This window comes from Phodopus roborovskii, unplaced genomic scaffold (assembly GCF_943737965.1).
Source record: "Phodopus roborovskii unplaced genomic scaffold, PHOROB, whole genome shotgun sequence".
Taxonomy (NCBI): domain Eukaryota; kingdom Metazoa; phylum Chordata; class Mammalia; order Rodentia; family Cricetidae; genus Phodopus; species Phodopus roborovskii.
In genome coordinates this window covers 5,843,658-5,863,065 of record NW_026126459.1, presented here as the reverse complement: position 1 = coordinate 5,863,065, position 19,408 = coordinate 5,843,658, and the positions used below count along the sequence as shown (strand labels likewise).

General features: G+C 40.0%; 2 protein-coding genes across 3 annotated transcripts in view; both read left to right on the top strand.

Annotated features, from left to right (window-relative positions):
• St13 (ST13 Hsp70 interacting protein) overlaps positions 1-5,145 on the top strand; it is a 33,621-nt gene extending 28,476 nt beyond the window's left edge. Inside the window, exons 11-12 of the mRNA XM_051189438.1 lie at positions 3,108-3,241; positions 3,458-5,145. Of these exons, the coding sequence (XP_051045395.1) occupies positions 3,108-3,241; positions 3,458-3,586 (263 nt within the window). The 3' untranslated portion in view covers positions 3,587-5,145. The remainder of the gene's footprint in view (positions 1-3,107; positions 3,242-3,457) is intronic.
• A 3,041-nt stretch (positions 5,146-8,186) lies between these two features.
• The window catches only part of Slc25a17 (solute carrier family 25 member 17), a 36,735-nt gene continuing 25,513 nt past the window's right edge, over positions 8,187-19,408 (top strand). Inside the window, exons 1-2 of one of the 2 annotated variants that reach the window (XM_051189437.1) lie at positions 8,187-8,339; positions 18,676-18,736. In XM_051189437.1, the coding sequence (XP_051045394.1) occupies positions 8,286-8,339; positions 18,676-18,736 (115 nt within the window). In that variant the 5' untranslated portion in view covers positions 8,187-8,285. The remainder of the gene's footprint in view (positions 8,340-18,675; positions 18,737-19,408) is intronic. The other variant, XM_051189436.1, reaches the window with a different exon arrangement.

The window sequence follows — 19,408 nt, the reverse complement described above, 5'->3', positions numbered from 1 at the left end:
CAAGCCCAAGCAAAGGCTGGGCATTTATAAGTAATAATAGATCTTTCCATGTGTGATTTATTTGGGAGCTGGGTGGTGGGCCCCTCAAAAGAGCCGAAAGAACAAACCACTAAAGACCAAAAGAGTAAAAGCCAAACAATAATATTTTGGCATGTCAGCGTGGGGCTAAAGTAAAAGAAAATCCAACTATAGTGGTTCATGCTTTCAATCTCAGCACTCAGAAGGCAAAGGCAGCAAGATCTCTGTGAGTTTGAGGTCAGCCAGAGCTATACAGAGAAACCCTGTCTTATAAATCTCTTGAAAATCCAGAGAGAGACTATGCCCCTCCTGTGTCTGTCTCTTTGTCTTTCTTCGCCCTCTCCTCCTCTCCCTCTTTCATTTTTAAGAGTTTTTTGGATTCCTTGGACCTAGAATTAACAGTTAGTTAATAGTCAGTTGTGAGCCTTCTAAATTGGATGCTGGAAACTGAACTCTTTCCAAAAATCAACAAGCACCCCTAACTACTGAGCTATCTGTCTAGCCCTCTTTTTTCTTGCAAATGTTCTATAATCAGAAATTATTATCAAGACCAAGGCTTTGAGTGTTAGTGAAGGACTAGTATTCAGATAGGTGAGAAAGCAAAAAAACAGAAAATAAGTTTAGCTGCCTGAAAGAGGCAGTGTGAAGTTTATATAAACAGTACACTTTTTAAAATTGTATTTTGTTTGCTTAATAAAGGCTGTCTTCTACTTAATGGTAACCAGTTTTCTCTCAAAAGAAAATTTAGGCACCCGTTTATGCATGCATATACTCTCTCTCTCTCTCTTTCTCTCTTTTTCCTCTCTCTCTATTGGGGAGGACCATTTATTTCAAAGCTAGAAAATATAACTTATCCAGGTAGTGGTGGCAGAGGCTGGCAGATTTTTGTGAGTTTGAAGCCAGCTTAGTCTACAGAGCAAGTTCCAGGACAGCCAGGGATACACACAGAAACTGTGTTTCAAAAAAGTAAACCAGAAAAGAAAAGAAAATGCAACATGTTCATCAACGTTAAGATTGAAAAATTATATCTTGTAGCTTACTTCTAGCTTAAAATATAAATCTGATTACCGGTTTGCTTTGTTACAGAGAAAGCTTTATTAATGTGAACTGATATTAGATACAGCTGATATCTAATTTAGCAAGCCTTGTTCTAGTAATTCATGTGAAGGAACTGATCTTTGAAAGCCCATGAGAACAAACTGCAGAGAAACTCAGTTTTTTTTTCCTCGGGTTACTAGTGCTTATAGTTTGATGTATTGTGCAGCATGATAGAGAGGACTGTTCATTGTGTTTACTTATTTTTACAGCTTGTCACAATTCTATGTCTATAGAATACATTAATATTACTTAGTTTTCTCTTTAGGATACCCTATTTTGGCACAATTGTCATTTCAGAATGTATGTCTTCAGTAGAGGTTTTTATTATACAGAAATAGAGGAGCTGAAGAGATATTGCTTCAGAGGTAAAGAGTGCACTTTCTGTGCAGTCATGAGGACATGCATTCAAATAACAAACCAGGCAGCAGATACCCAGGACTCCAGTTCTAAGGAATCTGATGCCCTCTTCTGGTATCAGGGTTCACAGGGCATGCATACCTGCACACCCATATTCACATAAATGGAATCTTTGCAAAACAGAAATAGAAAACATTATGGGTTTACAATTTAATAGTGTGCTTAGAAGAATGAAGTTGTTTTTGCTAGAGATTACTCTAGAAAGAATCACTGGGAGTGCTTGTAAATTCTGCCAATTGTTGTGACATGTGCGTGTAATTCTGTAAGGGATTAGAAAGACTGCTATGAATTTGAGGGTAGTCTTGGCTATATGGGTGAGACCTCACCTAAATAGAACAACCCTCCCCCTTTTAATAGTTGTATATTATCATTTTTAGAGATTTTGATAGTTTAGAATGGGACTCACAAATTTACCACCTGTCATCTCAGGTGCTCCTGGCTAGTTTTATGTTAACTTGACACCAAGCTAGAGTCATCTGAAAGGAGGGAACCTCAATTGAGAGAATGCCATTGTAAGATCCAGGCCATTTTCTTAATTAGTAATTGATAGGAGAGGGTCCAGCCCTTTGTGGGTGGTGCTGTCTCTATCCTTGGGCTGGTCCTGGGTTCTAAAAGGAAGGTTGAGCAAGCCATGCTAAGGAAGCCAGTAAGAAGCACTGTCCATGGCTTCTGTCTTCATCTTCCTGCCCTGTTTGAGTTTTTATTCTGACCTCCTTCAATGATAAACAGTGATGTAGAAAATGTAAGTCACATAAACTTTTTTTCCCCCAACTTGCTTTTGGTCATGGTGTTTCATCACAGCAATAGTAACCCTAACTAGGACACAGACTTTAGGAGATGAAGTCTGTAGGCTCAGGATGTCTATCTTCACCTACAGAGCAAGTTTTAAGCCAGCCCAGGCTCTACAAGACTGTCTCATCACTCAATAAACTAAAAAAGAGAAAGAAACTAATATTTGTTAACCTTAATTTTGGTAAGACTTGAGTCATAACTGTTCTAGTTAAGTGTCAAAACTAAAAACAAACTTAGAGTGATAGAAGTTAAATTGAAACAGACAAATAATTCTCAGGAATGAGAAATTCAAAGATTGATTGAGCCAGCATGATCATGACTGCCTTCATTCTTAGCATTGAGAATGCAGAGGGAGGAAATCAAGAGTTCAGGCCAGCTGTGTTGGTGCATAACATTCATTGCAAGTTCAAGGACAAGTTCTCTGTATCAAATCTCATCCCTTTCCCATCACCCCAAACCCCCCCCCAAAAAAAAAGAAAAACAATAGCATACCTGGCATTAATGTTTTAGGAGGAGCAGGACATGTTGATTCTTTATTTTTAAGGCAAGATTAGTTTTGTTGAGCACTTTCAAGTAATGAAAAACAAGTCCAGAAAGGAGAAAAGTCTGATTTACAGCTTTGCTTTTGGGAAAAATTAGAATGTATGCTTGATAGCCTGCTGAGTTGAGAATAGACTGTGCTGACTGCCCAGGGTATCCTTTTAACTCACCTGTGCATTTGAGTATTGAAGAGGCTCAATAGAAACCTGTTGATGTCCCTAATTATGCCCTTGTCCTTGTAGGTGGTTTTCCTGGGGGAATGCCTGGTAATTTTCCTGGAGGAATGCCTGGCATGGGAGGGGGCATGCCTGGAATGGCAGGAATGCCTGGACTCAATGAAATCCTCAGTGACCCAGAGGTTCTTGCGGCCATGCAGGTAAGGTTTGGAAGAACAAAGTTGGGCATCGGTCATCAAAGCTTGGCATTTTTAAAGATTTATTTATCTTGCTGTTTGGTGCTGGCTCATACTTTTAATGCCAGCACTCAGTAGGCAGAGGCAGGCAGATCTCTGTGAGTTCAAGGATAGCTAGAAAACACCATACATAGCTAAAACATTCAGTGTACCTTACCTCGTTCTTTTCTTTTTCTTCAGGATCCAGAAGTCATGGTGGCTTTCCAGGATGTGGCCCAGAACCCAGCAAATATGTCAAAATATCAGAGTAACCCAAAGGTTATGAATCTCATCAGTAAATTGTCAGCCAAGTTTGGAGGTCAAGCGTAATGTCATAACAATGCTGAATGAAGAACAGCTTAGCTCACTTACTGGATGTTGCAATAATACAAACCAGTGTACCTCTGACCTCATCTGGAGAGCTGGGGTGCTTCCAAGATAATCCCTTTCTGCATCAAATGCAGCTGAAGCATTTTACAGTGGTTTGCCATTAGGGTCTTCATTCAGATAATGTTTTCCTATTAGGAATTACAAACTTAAAACAGTTTTCAACCTTACACATATTTTTTAAAAATTTAGGGGGTGTTAATTTCTACATTTTTCTTTACTAATCTTTTTGGGTTTTTCCTTTGAATAACTGGGCAAGGAAGCTGAATATGGTCGACTTAACTGCTCTCATGAATGGAAATAAAGATTTGTTAGTGGGAAGCAAATAAAACCCATTTAAGTTGAGTTGGACATACAGTTACTGAAGCATCTTGATTTGTCTTTATTTAGTGTTTTATTTCAAAATGATCTATTTCAGTGAATCTCATGGGACCACCGTATTTGGATCTGACCTGGGTGGGACTGAAGTGTTGGACAGAGCAGCAAGTCCTAGGTTTTGTTTGACCTTGTGCAAGCTGCATTTAAATCTTACACTGTACTGCAAGGGCGATTTTTATTTTTATCATTTAATAAGTGTTAACAGTGGATTTACAATAGTTCTGCCATTCTCCACTGAAGTAAATGTTCCATGCTATTCCTATATAGAGGAAAAAATGCTTTCTATGTTTGTCAAAAATTACCTTTCCTATTAGAAATACTTGTCTGCTTGTTCTCTTAATTTTCTTGAACTAAACACAGTGATTTTTCACTAACATCCTCACTTCTCTCACTCACAGCATAATTGTGGAAGCATATTTATTGCTAGCTTAATTTCATACATAGCACATAGGGTAATTGTAGGGCCATACCTGTAACAGCTGTGGTATCTTACTTGGCCATGGGGTTGCTTGTTTAAATACTAAACTTTTACACTTGTGAACTCCTATCATATCAGAAGTCATTGGAAAGAAGGATTCCCTTTGGTTTTATTTAGGTTGCTTATGAAATTGAGAAACAATTACGATTTTAGAGTTCATGTTGAAGTATACATCTTTGTATTTTGAAGAGTTTAATTGTTTACATATGATGAAAGATTCATTTGTCCTATTTAGCTCTTAAATACTTAGGATGTATTTAATGCCTATTTTCGCTCCTGCTCCAAGGATAAAGAAAACGATAAATCCAGAGTGCATATTTAAATAAGCACATATCTGAAATCATATGTTCATACAGGTTTTAGCTGTTTCATACAGCAGACACTGATGCATCTTGTTACCTGTACGAAAAAGCTGTATTTGAGCATAGCATGCGTTTAAAGTCCTTGACAATTATCACATATTCTTAAATTTGAGCTTTGCACGGTGTTCTTTTTGTTCAAGTGTGTTCTCCTTTCATAGTTTACATGGTGTGCTGTGCATTATTACTGAAGATCAGCTTCTCTTGGATTCTGGCTATATATGACCTAATTATATTCTAATATTGCAAATATTATCATAAATGAGGTGAAATTGCTCTTCTGAAAACTGTATTCTTTGCTTTTAGACTTCTGAGTTCCACAGATACAAAACAAAAACAAACCCACAAGTCTTCATTTTTTCATAAAGACTCAGTATCATTTCTACACCAGAAATATTTTTTTTTCCACTGAAGATACTATAAGGAAAATGCTATAAGGAAATAAAAGGGTTTTCTGCTTAAAGATAAATTGTTAATATCCTAAAATGTTAAAATAAAATATGGTTTCAAACTGAATCTTGACCTTCCCCAATTTTTTTTCTTTTTAGATTTTCTTTTTCTCTTAATTTAAATTAGAAACTCTTGTTCCCTCTCTCTCCCATCTCCTCCCTTTCCCAATTTCTTAGCATGGTTGAAGTTATGTGATGGGTACAGTGCGCTGTGGATTACTAAATGTTAATAGAGACACATAATACTTGAGTATGCTGGTTCACATGTGTCCCATTACTTGAGGCGATGAGGGAGGAGTTGGAGTTTGAGGCCAATGTAGACTTGATAACCTGAGAACCCCCCCCCCCCCCACTCACACTCACCTAAATTAATTCAGAGGTTTACTCTCTTTTGGTAGCTCTCTAGAAGTTAGCACTTCTGCCATATATTGAAGTAAGTAACTTACATGTAGGTCCGGAGAAGTAGGTACGGTCAGGGACACAAATGTGGAGATGTTAATAATACATGGTATTAATAGCTATGTTTTCAAATTCCAGTGGAGACAGCTTCATAAAGGAGAAATGAGTTCTGTTTTAGAAATTGGCACACACCTAAGGTTAATGAACCCGAGTTAAACAAATCACACCAGTAGAACTTGTTTCCAGGCACTATGTTGTAATAAGTTCCTTGGTAAATCCTAATAGTCCAAGAAAAAAGTACCTTCGTTGCTTTGCAATTTTATAGATGAAGAAACTGAAGCACTTTGGTAGTTGCTCAGTCTAACATTTGTGGAGCAAGGATTTTCACAGACCCTGGCTTCCCAGCTCTTTATTCCCTTACTCTTATTACACACACTTGTGTTTGTGGGCCCATGTGTGCACTTAAGCAAATCATTTTTGAGACAGAATTTCACTATGCAACTTTGGTTTGAAACTGAAACTCACTGTGTAGGCCAGGCTGTCCACAAAGCCTTCCTCAGGTGTTGAGATAAAAGGCATGCACCACTGTGCCTGGCTGTTGTGGTTTTGTTTTTGTTTTGTTTTGTTTTTTAATGGTGTTTACTCGGTGTTTTGCTATGTAACCCAGGCTGTTGCCTGAATTCTTATCTTTGTCTCAGCTTTCCAGCTACTGATATTAGGACATTAGTTATGTCAGCATGCCTGGCTGCTGCTTTAAGAAATAGGTTGCTGGGTGGTAGTGGCACACACCTTTAAACACAGTAGTCAGGAGGCCGAAGCAGTTGGATCTGAGTTCTAGGCTAGCTTTTCTACACTGAATTACAGGACAGCAAAGGCTACACAGAGAAACCCTGTCTGAGGGTGAGTAGGGTGTGTGTGTTTGAAGAAGTTAAAAGCTAAAATGGGCATTTGAATGAGTGGTAAAATAAAAGAATATCCAGTTATTGTGTGTGTGGAATACAACATGACTATTCTCTGAATAGTAAAGGGCAGTATAATTGAAGATTTTTGTCTTTTTAAAGCTTAAGGCATAATTCTAACCAGCAGTATGTGCAACTAATAAGGCTATGGTAGATGCTGGAGAGATGGCTCAATGTTAAGAGCACATTTTGCATAGGACCTAAGTGACTCCAGGTCCAGATGGTTGTAGCCCTCTTGGCTTCCAAATGTACTGCACTAATGTGCACAAACACAGATATGGCTTGGATTGAAGGGGAAAACAAATACAAATTAGCAAGTCTTGAAAGTTTGAACAATCCTTTGAGACTTCGTATTGTCACAATGGAAATGTAAAATACTGATTTTTCTTTTAAATTTTTATGTGCATGAGTGCTTGCGTTTATGTAAGTGCATCTGATACCTTCTGAGTACAAGACTGGATTCTCCTGGAACTGGATTACGGAGGGTTGTGCTGATCCTTTGCAAGAGCATCATACAATTTTAGCTGCTGAGCCATCTATATATCCAACCTCAAATTGTCATTTCGTGCAACCCAAAACCTCTTGCTAGAGTGATTGTCTACTATGCCTCAGTTCTCTGATTCCATATCTAGTGTCAGAGTTGGAGATGGCTGGATGAACATATAAAGGATAGAGTTACTGACCTGTCCCAATTTTATCTGTGGCCATCAGTTTATCTTGGAGGGATGTTTTTATTGTGACATGGTTTCTGGAGTTTAGGCTGGCATAATTCACCTCCACGGTACTGGGGTAACATAGGAAGATCACTAGGACGCATTGAGGCAGGGGTGGTTGTGCGGTCAGATTTGAGACGCAGGATCTCAAGCCTTATATGTAGCCAAAGGTGACTCAACTAATGATTCTTTTAACTAAATAATATGTATGTCTCAGTTCCCCCTGGAACTGTAGTTAGTTGCCACCATGTAGATGCTGGGACTAAAGACGGCTCTTCTGTAGTAAGAGTTCCACTGCAAGAGCAGTAGAGGGTTTTCTTTTTTCCGAGTCAGGGTTTGTAGCTTTGTAGACCAGGCTGGCCTCGAATTCACAGAGATTCGCCTGCCTCTGCCTCCCGAGTGTTGGGATTAAAGGCATGGGCCACCACCCCGCTAAGAGCGGTAGAGTTCTCAACGGGGGCAGCCCTCCAGTCCCTTTGATCCTCTTTCCACTTGCTGAGTGCTGGGATTACAGGTGTCTATGGAGTGCTAAGCAAGAACTCTTACATTTGAGCTACGTTCTCATCCTGTCAACTTATTTTGTAAGGAATTGGGGTGCGGAGGTCATTAGGGGCTTTTCTGTTAATAGCCATGACTAACCGTGTTAAACTAGCAAACAGACTGAGGAGCCAGTAACCCTCGTAAGCGGTTGTCCATATCCGCCTATCATCGTCCCACCCCTTGCTCTCCCCGGACCAATCGGTGTTCAGAGACGTTCCTGGGTCCTATATCCGCGGCTCTTTTCCCTGGCGACAGAGGGCACTTGTGACCCGGAAATGCTTGTTGTGGTGGATGCGGGCGCGTCTGAGAGGTGGGGCTTGAGACGCTCCTTTCAGGAGTCCTGCGGCTGAGGGCAAAGTGTGGCGCTATGGCCTCTGTGTTGTCATACGAAAGCCTGGTACACGCTGTGGCCGGAGCGGTGGTGAGGAGGGGTTTGGGGTTTTTCGAAGTCAAGTCTGGTATGGGGCCGGGAGATGGGTACGATGGAAATGTGGGGGCATAAACAGAAAGTTGCTTCAAGAGTGAGGGTGAGGCCAACACCCACCCTCCCTGCCCTTGCCCCTGCCGCTCTCTCCCAGAGCTGGTCTGGACTAGCTCTCACAAATGTTCAGAGGGGATAAGAAGACAGTTGCTATTCACCATCCCTCTACCCTACCCTCACTGCACACAAACTTCGTTTAGCTGGTCATGAGGAGAAACTAGGTGTGAAGCTGGGGTGTTTAAACCTACTGACAGTCTGTTGTCACTCCTTACCACAGGCAAATGACAATAGATGGAAGGTTATCGCTGATCAACTTTATTGCCAGGAAAAAGTAGGGTGTTTTTGTTGATGTTTAAAATCAAGATCGGTGTCTTCCACTACATGTGTAGTGACTATGAGTTAAGTACTCGATTCTTGGTCTGAGTTCCTTCCATTTGACACACTTCCTTTTTCCTTGCAACTTTACATTCTTGGCACGAGTAACGTTCCTATTTTGGTTCTTAAGTCCTTCCTTAACTTCCAACCAACATTTTTTTTTACCTTTAGCCTTTTAGAATCACTATGGACCATGACTGAAGGTTCAAGCCCCAAAATTAATTCAGGAACCACTCATGAGTTTTTTAATTCCAGTTCTGTCATTTACTGTCAAATCTCTCATTTGTAATCTGCAAAGCAGAAGAAATGATAGTTTTCTCCTAGACTCTTGAGAATTAGGTGTGGGAATATTACATGAAGTGTCTTATTCAAGAAGCCTCATTCAAATCAACAAGAAGAGCCTTCCACGCACTCTACTCTGAAAGAACTGGGGTGGAAGTTTGTTTGACATGTGTTCAGGTGGTCACAGACCTGTGTGGACTGGAGTGGAAATGCAAATGGGGATCAAATTGTTCATGACTTTGTGTAGGAAAGAGTCAGCTGTTGAACTTACTAATTTACATTTCAAACCTGATCTTCCAGGCTTCTCTGTAGGGAGTAGAGTACTGAAGGCACAATAGTCAGGCAAGAAATGGTTGCAGTTTAGACAAGGGTAATAGAAGAAGTGGTAAGTAATCATTTACCTGAAATGTATTTATAAGAGCCACCAGAGTTTAGTGATAGGTTGGGTGTAGGTTAGGGTTGGTTGTCTCTGACAGATTTTTGGCTTGACATGATGGTCTTCCTCCTGAGTGAGCTGACGATGGTTGTGAAGGCATGGGTTTGGGGGAAAAAGACAAACTTGGTTATAGTTTTGAACTAGTTAAATCTGAAGTTCATGAGAGTAGCATGACATTAAATTATTAACTCACCAAGGAAGTGAACATGGACTAAGAAAAATGACAGTGAATGAGTGGAAGAACAGGCTGACGTTAAAAGGTAGGGGATATGGGTTTTTGGGTATACAGAAGACTTGAGAATTAGTGGGGTGGGAGGAAACTGAAAAGGTGCTCTGCCAGCTGTTTGCAGAAAGTATTTCGGGAAGAAGTGTGTTGTCCAAGTGGGTCATCTACTGCCAGGAGGTCAAGTAAGGTGAGGACTGAGAACTAATTACTGGGTTTCATTAAAATAATAAATCCAATGGTTAACTGAGAAGAACAGTTTTGGTGGATTGGTGGACAGGGTGCAATAGGAAGAAGAAAAATCCTTGTTACTTTTTCTTTCTCATATCTGATGCCATTAGTTAAGTTCATTTTGTGGGTTGTATGCTTTTCTAGCTTATAAGAATGTAGGAACAAAATCACTTTCTTCACAAATTGTTGGTTCCAGTGCAGAAGTCAGACAGTACTTGAGTAAGTGATATTAAATCAGTAGGGCTAGCAAGCATTTTTTAAATAAGGTGACAGATATCTTATGTATTATGTACAGTCTCTGTCATAGCTGCTCAGTACAACCATGGTGGTGTGAAAGAAGCCATAGACCATAAGTAAATGGAGGGACAGAGCTTTGTCCCATAAAGCTGTTGTCATACGAACAGACAGTTACATTGATTTGGCTCACAGACCAGTTTTCTGAGCCCTGTGATAAAGCATGACCATAGGCAGAGGTGATATATATCTGTTCTACAAAAGAAACATTTTCATTGATTTATTGCCTATTTTTCTTTCATTAAAATTTCACGTGAAGCCAGGCAGTGGTGATGTACTTTAGTTGAAGCCCTGGGATTAAGGCAGGCATATCACTTTGAGTCTGAGGCTATCTTGGTCTACAGAGTGAGTTCCAGGACAATCAGGGCTACACAGAGAAATCCTGTCTCAAAAGAAGAAAAAAAAAGTGTCAGTTGAAATTATGCATCCTGATTTTGCTGTTCTTCCCCTAAATTATCTATTTTATGCTTTTGTAAGAATAATTCATTTTACTCTTGCTTTCTGTTGGGGGAAGTAGTATTCATAATATATGTATGAGAAGTAGCTTTGTTTGTTGTTTTTGTTTTTGGTTATTTTGAAACAGGATCTCACTGTGTAGCCCAAAGTAGTCTCAAACTTGTAATCATTTAGCCTTAAGCCTCCTAAATCCTTGGAATTAAAGGCATGTGCTACAGTATCCAGATGTTTTCATGTGTGTGCATGTGTGTGTGTGTCTCCTGGGCTGGACTTGAACTTGTGATCCTCCTACCACTTCCTGTTCAGCTATTCTCCCAGTGTGTGTCACCACAACTGGCCATGTTTTATTGTTGTGCTTGCTGCTGTGTTTATTATTATTATTATTATTATTATTATTATCATCATCATCATCATCATCATTATTATTTTAAATTATTCAACTGTCATGTCAAAGAGTTGTTTTCAAATTCTTAGCAGGTCTGTATATTAAGGTTAAATAATATACCCTGGGCTCTAAGCTATCGAGTGCCCTAAGTACTTATGTGGTCTTGCTATGGCTATGTGGAATAACTTTCTGCCCAAAGAGTAGAAGCAGTTTGGGTAGAAGCAGTTGAATGATTGTTTAAGATGTTGACTTACAGTCTTTGAATTGTCATTTCTGGCTTGTTTGTTTAGGTCCTTCTAGGTTGAGCATTCTCCTACATCAAGTGGAATGCCATTGGAATATGCATACTTTCTTTTTTCAATGTGGGGTATCAAATGCAGAGCTTGGCATAAACTGAATACCCACTCTACCATAAATGTGTGCTCCCAGCCCCAATGTGCAATCATATTTTAAAAGTTAAATTGCTAATTTTGAAATTTTCTAGTGCCATACCTTGGGATAATTACAGATAACTTTATGTATCTCAAAACAATAATTATATTGCTTCAGAAAGATGTTGTTGGTCACTGTTATATGACATAGTCACTGGCTTCAGATGTAAAGAGTCAAAAAAAAAAAACCACCTAGTATAATTAGATTTATAATTTTATACTTTGGTTATCATCAGATTATCTTTGAAAGATTTCATATATTAAAATGTCTCTCTTTTTTTTTTAAAGCCCAGTCTGACTTTGACCTTGTTGTGTAACCAAAGCTGATCTTGAACTTCTGATTTTCTTGCTTCAACTCCTACATTTTAAGATTAGAACACTAGGTTTTAGGATTGAATCCAGGATTCCAGACTAATAAATTTTCTGTTGTTTCTGAATCCCCCCCAACCCCCAATAAATTTCTCCACCAACATAGTAAACCAGATCAAGCCAAAATGAAAAAGTATAACAACAGGTTTAATTTGAGCAAAGGAACTCTGGGGTGAGTTCTCCAGTCCCAGAGATGGAGACTGGGAGAATCCTTGACCCCAAACTAAAGCACAGAGACTTTATAGGTTGTAAGTGAGGGGTGATGACATGTCCTGCCACAAGCTCTAGTATGGTCAAGTATGTGCTCAAGTATGGTCAAAAGCTGAATGCTTAAGGCCAGAAGTTGAGCAATTGGCAACTTCCAGGGAGGAAGGAAGCTGCAATGGCCACCAAGAGTGTGTACTGGGCCTTATTTATTAGACAGTTTGCTGGGACTTGTGTGGAGATGAGAGGACAACTGTGCAAATCAGTTTTGTCTTTCACTACTTGGTTACAGGAATCAAACTCCGGTCTTCAGACTTGTTCAGCAAGAGCTTTTATCCTTGCTAACTCATCTCTCTGGCCTGATTGATCATGAACTTTCAGGGAACTTCTTTTGTACCGATTGCTTGTTTAAATTATCTTGATTTATTTGTTTGTTTGCTTTGTTTATCTAGCAGGGCAGTCTTTATATTGGTTAGGCTGGCCTGGAATTTCTGGATTCAAGACACCCTCCTACATTCTTGAGTAGCTGAGCTTGTCAAATAGTCTCCAATGTTATACAAAGGAGTTTGGGTTAAAGTTGGTCAAATAAAATGTTTGTCAAAGCCGGGTGGTGGTGGCGCACACCTTTAGTCCCAGCATTCGGGAGGCAGAAGCAGGCAGATCTCTGAGTTCAAAGCTAACCTGGTCTACAGAGAGAGAGTTCCAGGACAGGCTCTAAAGCTACACAGAGATGCCCTGCTTCAAACAAACAACCAAAACAAAATGTGCCTATATCTTCAGCCTTTGTTCTGTCTGTGTTTATATACAGTGAATGTGCATAAATAGATTTTTGTTCTTGTTGTGGTTTGTATAACTGTTAGTAGAGTTTCATATCCTGGGATTTTTCAGTTTGCTTGTTGTATTTGTTTTGGAATATAAAAAGTATTCCATGTGACTCAGTTAGGGTTCCCTGGTTGCAGAGTGGAGAAGCAGACTGGGTACTTTAAGCATTAAGATGAGTTTTCTCTAAAGGCTGTTTGAGACCTGCTCTGTCAGTGGGGAAGATGAAAAACTTGGAGTAGAAAGGAGCCACGTAGCTCCTGGAAGATTTCTGAAATAGTCACTAGAGCATCTCTGTCACCACCAGAGTCAGAGGGCTTGTCCTCCCTTCTACCTTTACAGGACTCTGCTTAAGACTCAGAAGTCCTGCAAAGAGTTCCTGCTACCAGAACCCAACACTCTGTGCCCAATCAAACCTTGACAAGTCTCTTATAATTAACCGGTGTGAAAGGAAGGTATGGGTAAAAGGACCCTAGAGGCCTCTTCAGGGCTGCAGTAGAGGGTGGCACATGGATTTTTCTGTCCTATCAAGATTGTATACAGTAGGGCAAGTAATTCTTCAAAAGAAAATTAGAGGCTGGAGAAATGGCTCTGCAGTTAGAAGTTGTGGCTACTCTTACAGAGGACCGTGGTAATTCCCAGCACCACATGACAACACAAAACCATCTTTAACTCCCATCAAATGGTATCTGACACTGTCTGTCCTCCATAGGAACTGCATGCATGTGGTACACAGACAAACACTCATACACTTAAAATAAGAAAAGAAAATCAGCAAAAGAGTGATGTTATGTGATCCAAAACTTTTGACGTCTGTATATCAGGCCATCAAAATACCTTGAAGCCAGATGTAGTGGTGCACACCTATAATCTCAAACCCCAGGACTCTAAGGTAGGAAGGAGGATACCACTTTCTAAGCCAGTCTAGGCTGTAGAGAGAGACTGTCTCTAAAATCAAAAGTCTTCAAACCTCACTGACTTTTAAAAATATGTGATATTCCATAACTGGGTATAGTGGTTCATGCCTTTAATCCCAACACTAGGGAGGCAGAGGCAGATGGATCTTTTGAATTCTAGATAAGCATGGTCTACAGAGCTAGTTCCAGGACAGCCAGGGATGCACAAAGAAACCCTCTCTAGAAAAACAAAAACAAAACCACGAACAAAAAAAAAAAATGGAAAGAAGGTAAGAAGTATATTTACTGGGCTCTAAAAATGTGTGTGTCTTTCTTTAACATTGTTTATAGTGCTATGTGTGCGTTTGGTCTGTGTGCCATGGCAGTTGTGTGGAGATCTTAGGACAGCTTGTCACCCCTCTGCACATTGCAGGCAGTACCTTGACTCTGTATGAAGGTGTGACTGTCCCTTTAAGAAACAAGCTCCTCCTGCTTTCTCTTCCATTTCTCCAAGGCAGGTCAGTGTCTCTGTCTCTTTTTCTCTCTCCCTCTTTCTCTCCTCCCTTCCCCCAATAATCTTTCCACATAAGTTCTGTCTGCAGGTCACTGTCTGTCCCTTATGTGCCAGGGGATCTGTCAAAGGTCCTACCTTACAGCTGTATTCATAACACACTCCCCTTCATCATGCAAGTTTCAAGCATGAAACTCAGCTTGTCAGGCTTGTCAGCGAGTACCAAGATGCCCCCAAGATGCATTTCTTCTCTTTTTCCCTTTCCCCTCATCCTTCTAGTGCTAAACTCCAGGGTTCCTACCATCTATACTTCAAAAGTGGGGATCATTAAAAGTAAAGGAGTACTGAAGGATTGTGATCTGAAAAGTTGAAATGCTGGAACTTTTGTCAGGCAACAACGGTTGCCATGTGGTCCACAGCAGCCTACCATACACAAAGCCCTGGATTGTATCCTTAACCTTATATAAACTGTATAATGGTACAGGTCTGTAATCCCAGCACTGATAGAATGGATGCAGGAAGATCAGGAGTTCAAGGTCATCAACTACACAGAGAGATAAGGCTAGCTTGTGCTACAAGAGACTTTGTCCATAAGGGGGTGGGAGTTTGAGGGAGATGGAAGGAGATAGCTCAGTGTTAAGAGCACAGGCTGCTCTACCAGAGGATCAGGGTTCAATTCCCACTGCCCACATGGCAGCACACAACCATCTGTAACTCCAGCCCAGAGGATCAGAACCCTCTTCTGGCCTCTACAGGCTCTAGGCACACATAAAGTAAACAGATACTCAATCAGACAAAACACTCTACACATAAGACAATTTTTCCCCCCTAAGGGTTTCTCTGTCTTGAAAAAACTATATTGGTGTTTAATTTGGGGAATGGAAACCCTTTTTAATTCTCTCCCTGTCCCCATTTCTAGTCATTGCTAAAATCCCAGCACTGTAAAACAGAGGCAGGGCAAGTAAATCAAAGCAAAACAAAATCCCCCAAAAACTAACCCTGAACAAAAAGAAAGAGCTGGGTTCAATGTCACACACCTGTGATCCCAGCATTCAGGAGGCATAGGCTGGCAGATTACTGAGTTCAAGACTAGCCTGGTCTACATAGAGAGTTCCAGACCAGCTAAAAACTATACAATGAGACCTTGTCTAAGAAAATAGACAAATGAAAGTAAGTCATATGTATGAGGCTAGAGAGATGGCTCAGGGGTTAAGAGCATCTGCTGCTCTTACAGAGGACCAGAGTTTGGTTCCCAGAACCCACATTGGGCAACATTGGGCAGTTCACAACCACCTACTCCAACTGGGGGGGGGGGGGGCTTGTGTGTGTCCATACACAAGGACTGGTGAGATGGCTTAATTCCTGCCTGATGACCTGTGTATTCAATTCCAGAACTAACATAGTGGACAGTGAAAAGCAACTTCCACACCAGGCGCTGGTGGTGCACACCTTTAATCCCAGCACTCAGGAGGCAGAGGCAGGTGGATCTTTGTGAGTTCCAGACAAGCCTGGTCTACAAGAGCTAGTTCCCGGACAGGCTCCAAACTCCAAAGGCACAGAGAGACCCTGTCTTGAAAAACAAAAAAAAAAAAAACTTCTACAAATTAATTGTCCTTTGACCTCCACATGTGTCACACACAATAAATAAATGTAATACTTTAAAAAAATGTGAAAGGAACCTGTATGTTTGGCTAATTCTGAGATTTAACTGTGAATAATGAGTGCTTGGTGACTTGGTGAGCAAAGGTGCTTCCATCCTGCCTTTCTGTCTGCCTTTGGGCTGGCCCTCGCCAGACTCTTCTTCCCAGCTGAAGTCCTCCCGGATGCAAGTGTCAATGCAGTATAGGAATTTAATTGTTCTCCCAGCACAAAGTGTTGTAACTCAAAATGGTTTTGGTAAAAGAACGAAGTCTCTGAAATAGATTTCTCTAGAAATAGATTCCTTTAAATTATAATTATTGTCTGCAACAGCACTCCTACTCAGATAGAATTCTGTGGGACTCGATAGGTTTATTGTGTCTATCTGGCATAGCAGTATGGTACGTCATGACTGCTTTCTCATTTGTACCTTCTCATTTTGTATGTGTACAAATTGTTCTCAGGAAAAAAATGAATATATTTAGAGGAATGTCATTCAGATTCTGAAAAACATGTGTTTGTATAACCGGGTATAAGGCATGCATATGAAATAAATATTTAGTTGCAGGTAACAGTGCCCTCTGTATTTGCAAATTCAGTGGGTCCTCAATGTGTAAAATACCTGTGTCCCAAATTTTAAATACAGTGTGAACTCTGAAGAGGCTGCCAGGTTTGAGTTCTGATCTTGTTAGGGAAACTGCTGAACTTCTCTAGCTGTTTTCCCAATGGTAAAATGGTCAGGCTGACATGGGGACTCATTTTATAATTGAGGTGTAGTGCACATAACACATTTTAAAGTGTGCACTTCAGTGGTGTTTAGTACATTAAGAATGTTGTACAACCACTACCTTTTTTTTTTTTCTTTTTGAGACATGGTTTCTTTGTGTAGTCTTGGCTATCTTGGAACTCTTTCTGTAGACCTGACTGGCCTCAAACTCAGAGATCCTTCTGCTTCTGCCTCCTGAGTGCTGTGATTAGAGGCATGTGCTACCTCCACCCAGCTACTGCTAAAACATGAGTGTAGACTACATACACATGATGGGGTTTACTGATCCATGAGAAAAAAATGAGCAATTGACACACACTACTGAGTGTAGGAAAATAAACAGTTGTGGGTTACAAGATTATTCTTATAGGAAATACACAGAATGTGTGTGTCAATAGAGAGAAAACATATTTGTGGTTGCCAGAGGTTGAGTAGAGGGGTAAATGAAGAGCACTTGCTTATGAATCGTCTCTTTGGGTTTTATTTTTGTTTTGAAATATAGTTTCACGTTCTAGGCTGGCTTTGAGCTTGTTAAATGGTCAGAGATGGTCTTGAACTTCTCTCCTGCCTTTTCCAAGTACTGGAATTACAGGTGTTTACCATGCCCAGTTTATGCAGAACTGGCAAGTCAAGTCCAGGGTTTGTGCCTTTCAGGCAGGCACACTCTGTCAGCTGGGCTACATCCTCAGCCCTGAAGATGTACTCTAAAATAACTACTTTTATATAATATGAATTTTACTTCAATTTCAAAAGCAAAAACTATACCTGATGGTGGTGGCGCACACCTTTATTCCTAGCGCTTAGGAGGCAAGTGCAGGTGGATCTCTGAGTTCAAGGCCAGCCTGGTTGATAGAGTTTTCCAGAACAGCCAGGACCAAAGAGAAATTCTGTCTCAAAAACAAAGCAAAACAAAAAGCTCCAGAAGCCAATAAAGTATAAGACTTTTATAAGTCTTTTATACTTTTATAAGTATATTACTATTGTGATATTTTGTGTTCTGACTAATAAAGTATGTCTGAAGATCAGAAAAGCAAAGGAGCAGCCATAGGCACCTCTTAACCTCTTCAAATCCTCTGACCAAACGGCTGAGATCTTGTCTACACCCTGTCTTATCATTTCCTGTCTCCACCCAGACTTATTACTTCTTGTATCTTTTATCTACAAAGCTCAAGACCTCTATGGATAACTAGTGGCTAGCTCCAACATCTGATCTCAAGGCAGGCTTTGTTAGAACACAAATAAAATATCACAACATTTCCCCATTTTGTCTAAATCTGGAACTTTTTATGTAAACCAGGTTGGCCTTGAACTCATAGAGATCTGTCTGTCTCTATCTTCTGAATTATGAAATTAAAGATATGTGCCAAATGTTTGACTTAGAATATATTTTTAATTTATGTCCTATTTTGATTTTGGGGAGTATTAGAGGTCTTATAGTAGCAACTGAACTGAGAAAAAAGTCAAAATTCTATTTATCTGTTGTCTTCAAATGTACTATAGTTTTGTTTCTTTTTCAGCATCAGAGAAATTAAACTCTCTTTTTGTTTCAGTAGCTAATAATTGAACTATGGATGTAAATGATCCCAATAGATTAAAGTACTGTGTTTATTTGATAAGAATTGAATTTAACTGATTGTACTAATGAGTTTTTGATCATTTAAAAGTTGCAGTCTGGGTCTAGAGAGATGGCTACTATTACAGAGGACCTTAGTTTATTTAATTCTCAGCACCCACATAGCAGCTCATAACCATCTGAACTCCAGTCCTGGGCAATCTGACACCCTCTTTTAGCTTCCACAGTACACCAGGCATGCAAATAATACATAGACCCATATGCAGATAAAAACACCTATACACATAAAATAAAATAAATTTAAAAATTTAAAACCACGCTATTTTTTTTAAAGTTGTGGCCATGTTTAAGTTATCATAATGGCTAAACATGTTTTTAACTTTGCAGGGAAGTGTGACTGCCATGACCGTGTTCTTCCCCTTGGATACTGCTAGACTTCGACTTCAGGGTGAGTATTGATCACATTACTAATCTTCTGACTCTGGGAAGCAAATATTTCTCTGGTACATACTGCACCAAGATAAGAATATTCTTTTTACACAACCACTGTTGTCGGCTTGCTTGTTTGGTTTTGTAAACGGGTAATATAGCCTGAGCTGGCTTCAAACTCTCTCTTTCTCTCTCCCTTTCATATGTATGTATGTATGTATTCCTAACCATGAACTCATCCTCCTGCCTCCACCGCTAAAGTTCTTGCTTTGTAGGTATGCACCACTGCACCTGACTTAAATATTTGATCCCTCCACTTCTCTTTCTGTGCTTGGGGCTGAACCTAGAGCTTTGTACAAGCATCTAGTCCTTTTTCTTACTTTTATAATCTTTCACTCTTTACTCCATTGCTGTTTGGGTGATTGACCCCTGCTGTCCACTGTTCTCTTTTTATTTATACTCTTTGCCTGCCAACCCCACCTGTCTTTGCTCCTGCCTTACTATTGGCCATTCAGCTCTTTATTAGGACCACCAGGTGTTTTAGACAGGCACAGTAACACAGCTTCACAGAGTTAAACAAATGCAGCATAAACAAAAATCACACACCTTAAAATAATATTCCTCAACACTCTGCCTTCCCAGTGCTGGGATTAAATGCATTCACCTCCACCACCTGGCTAAACTGGTCATT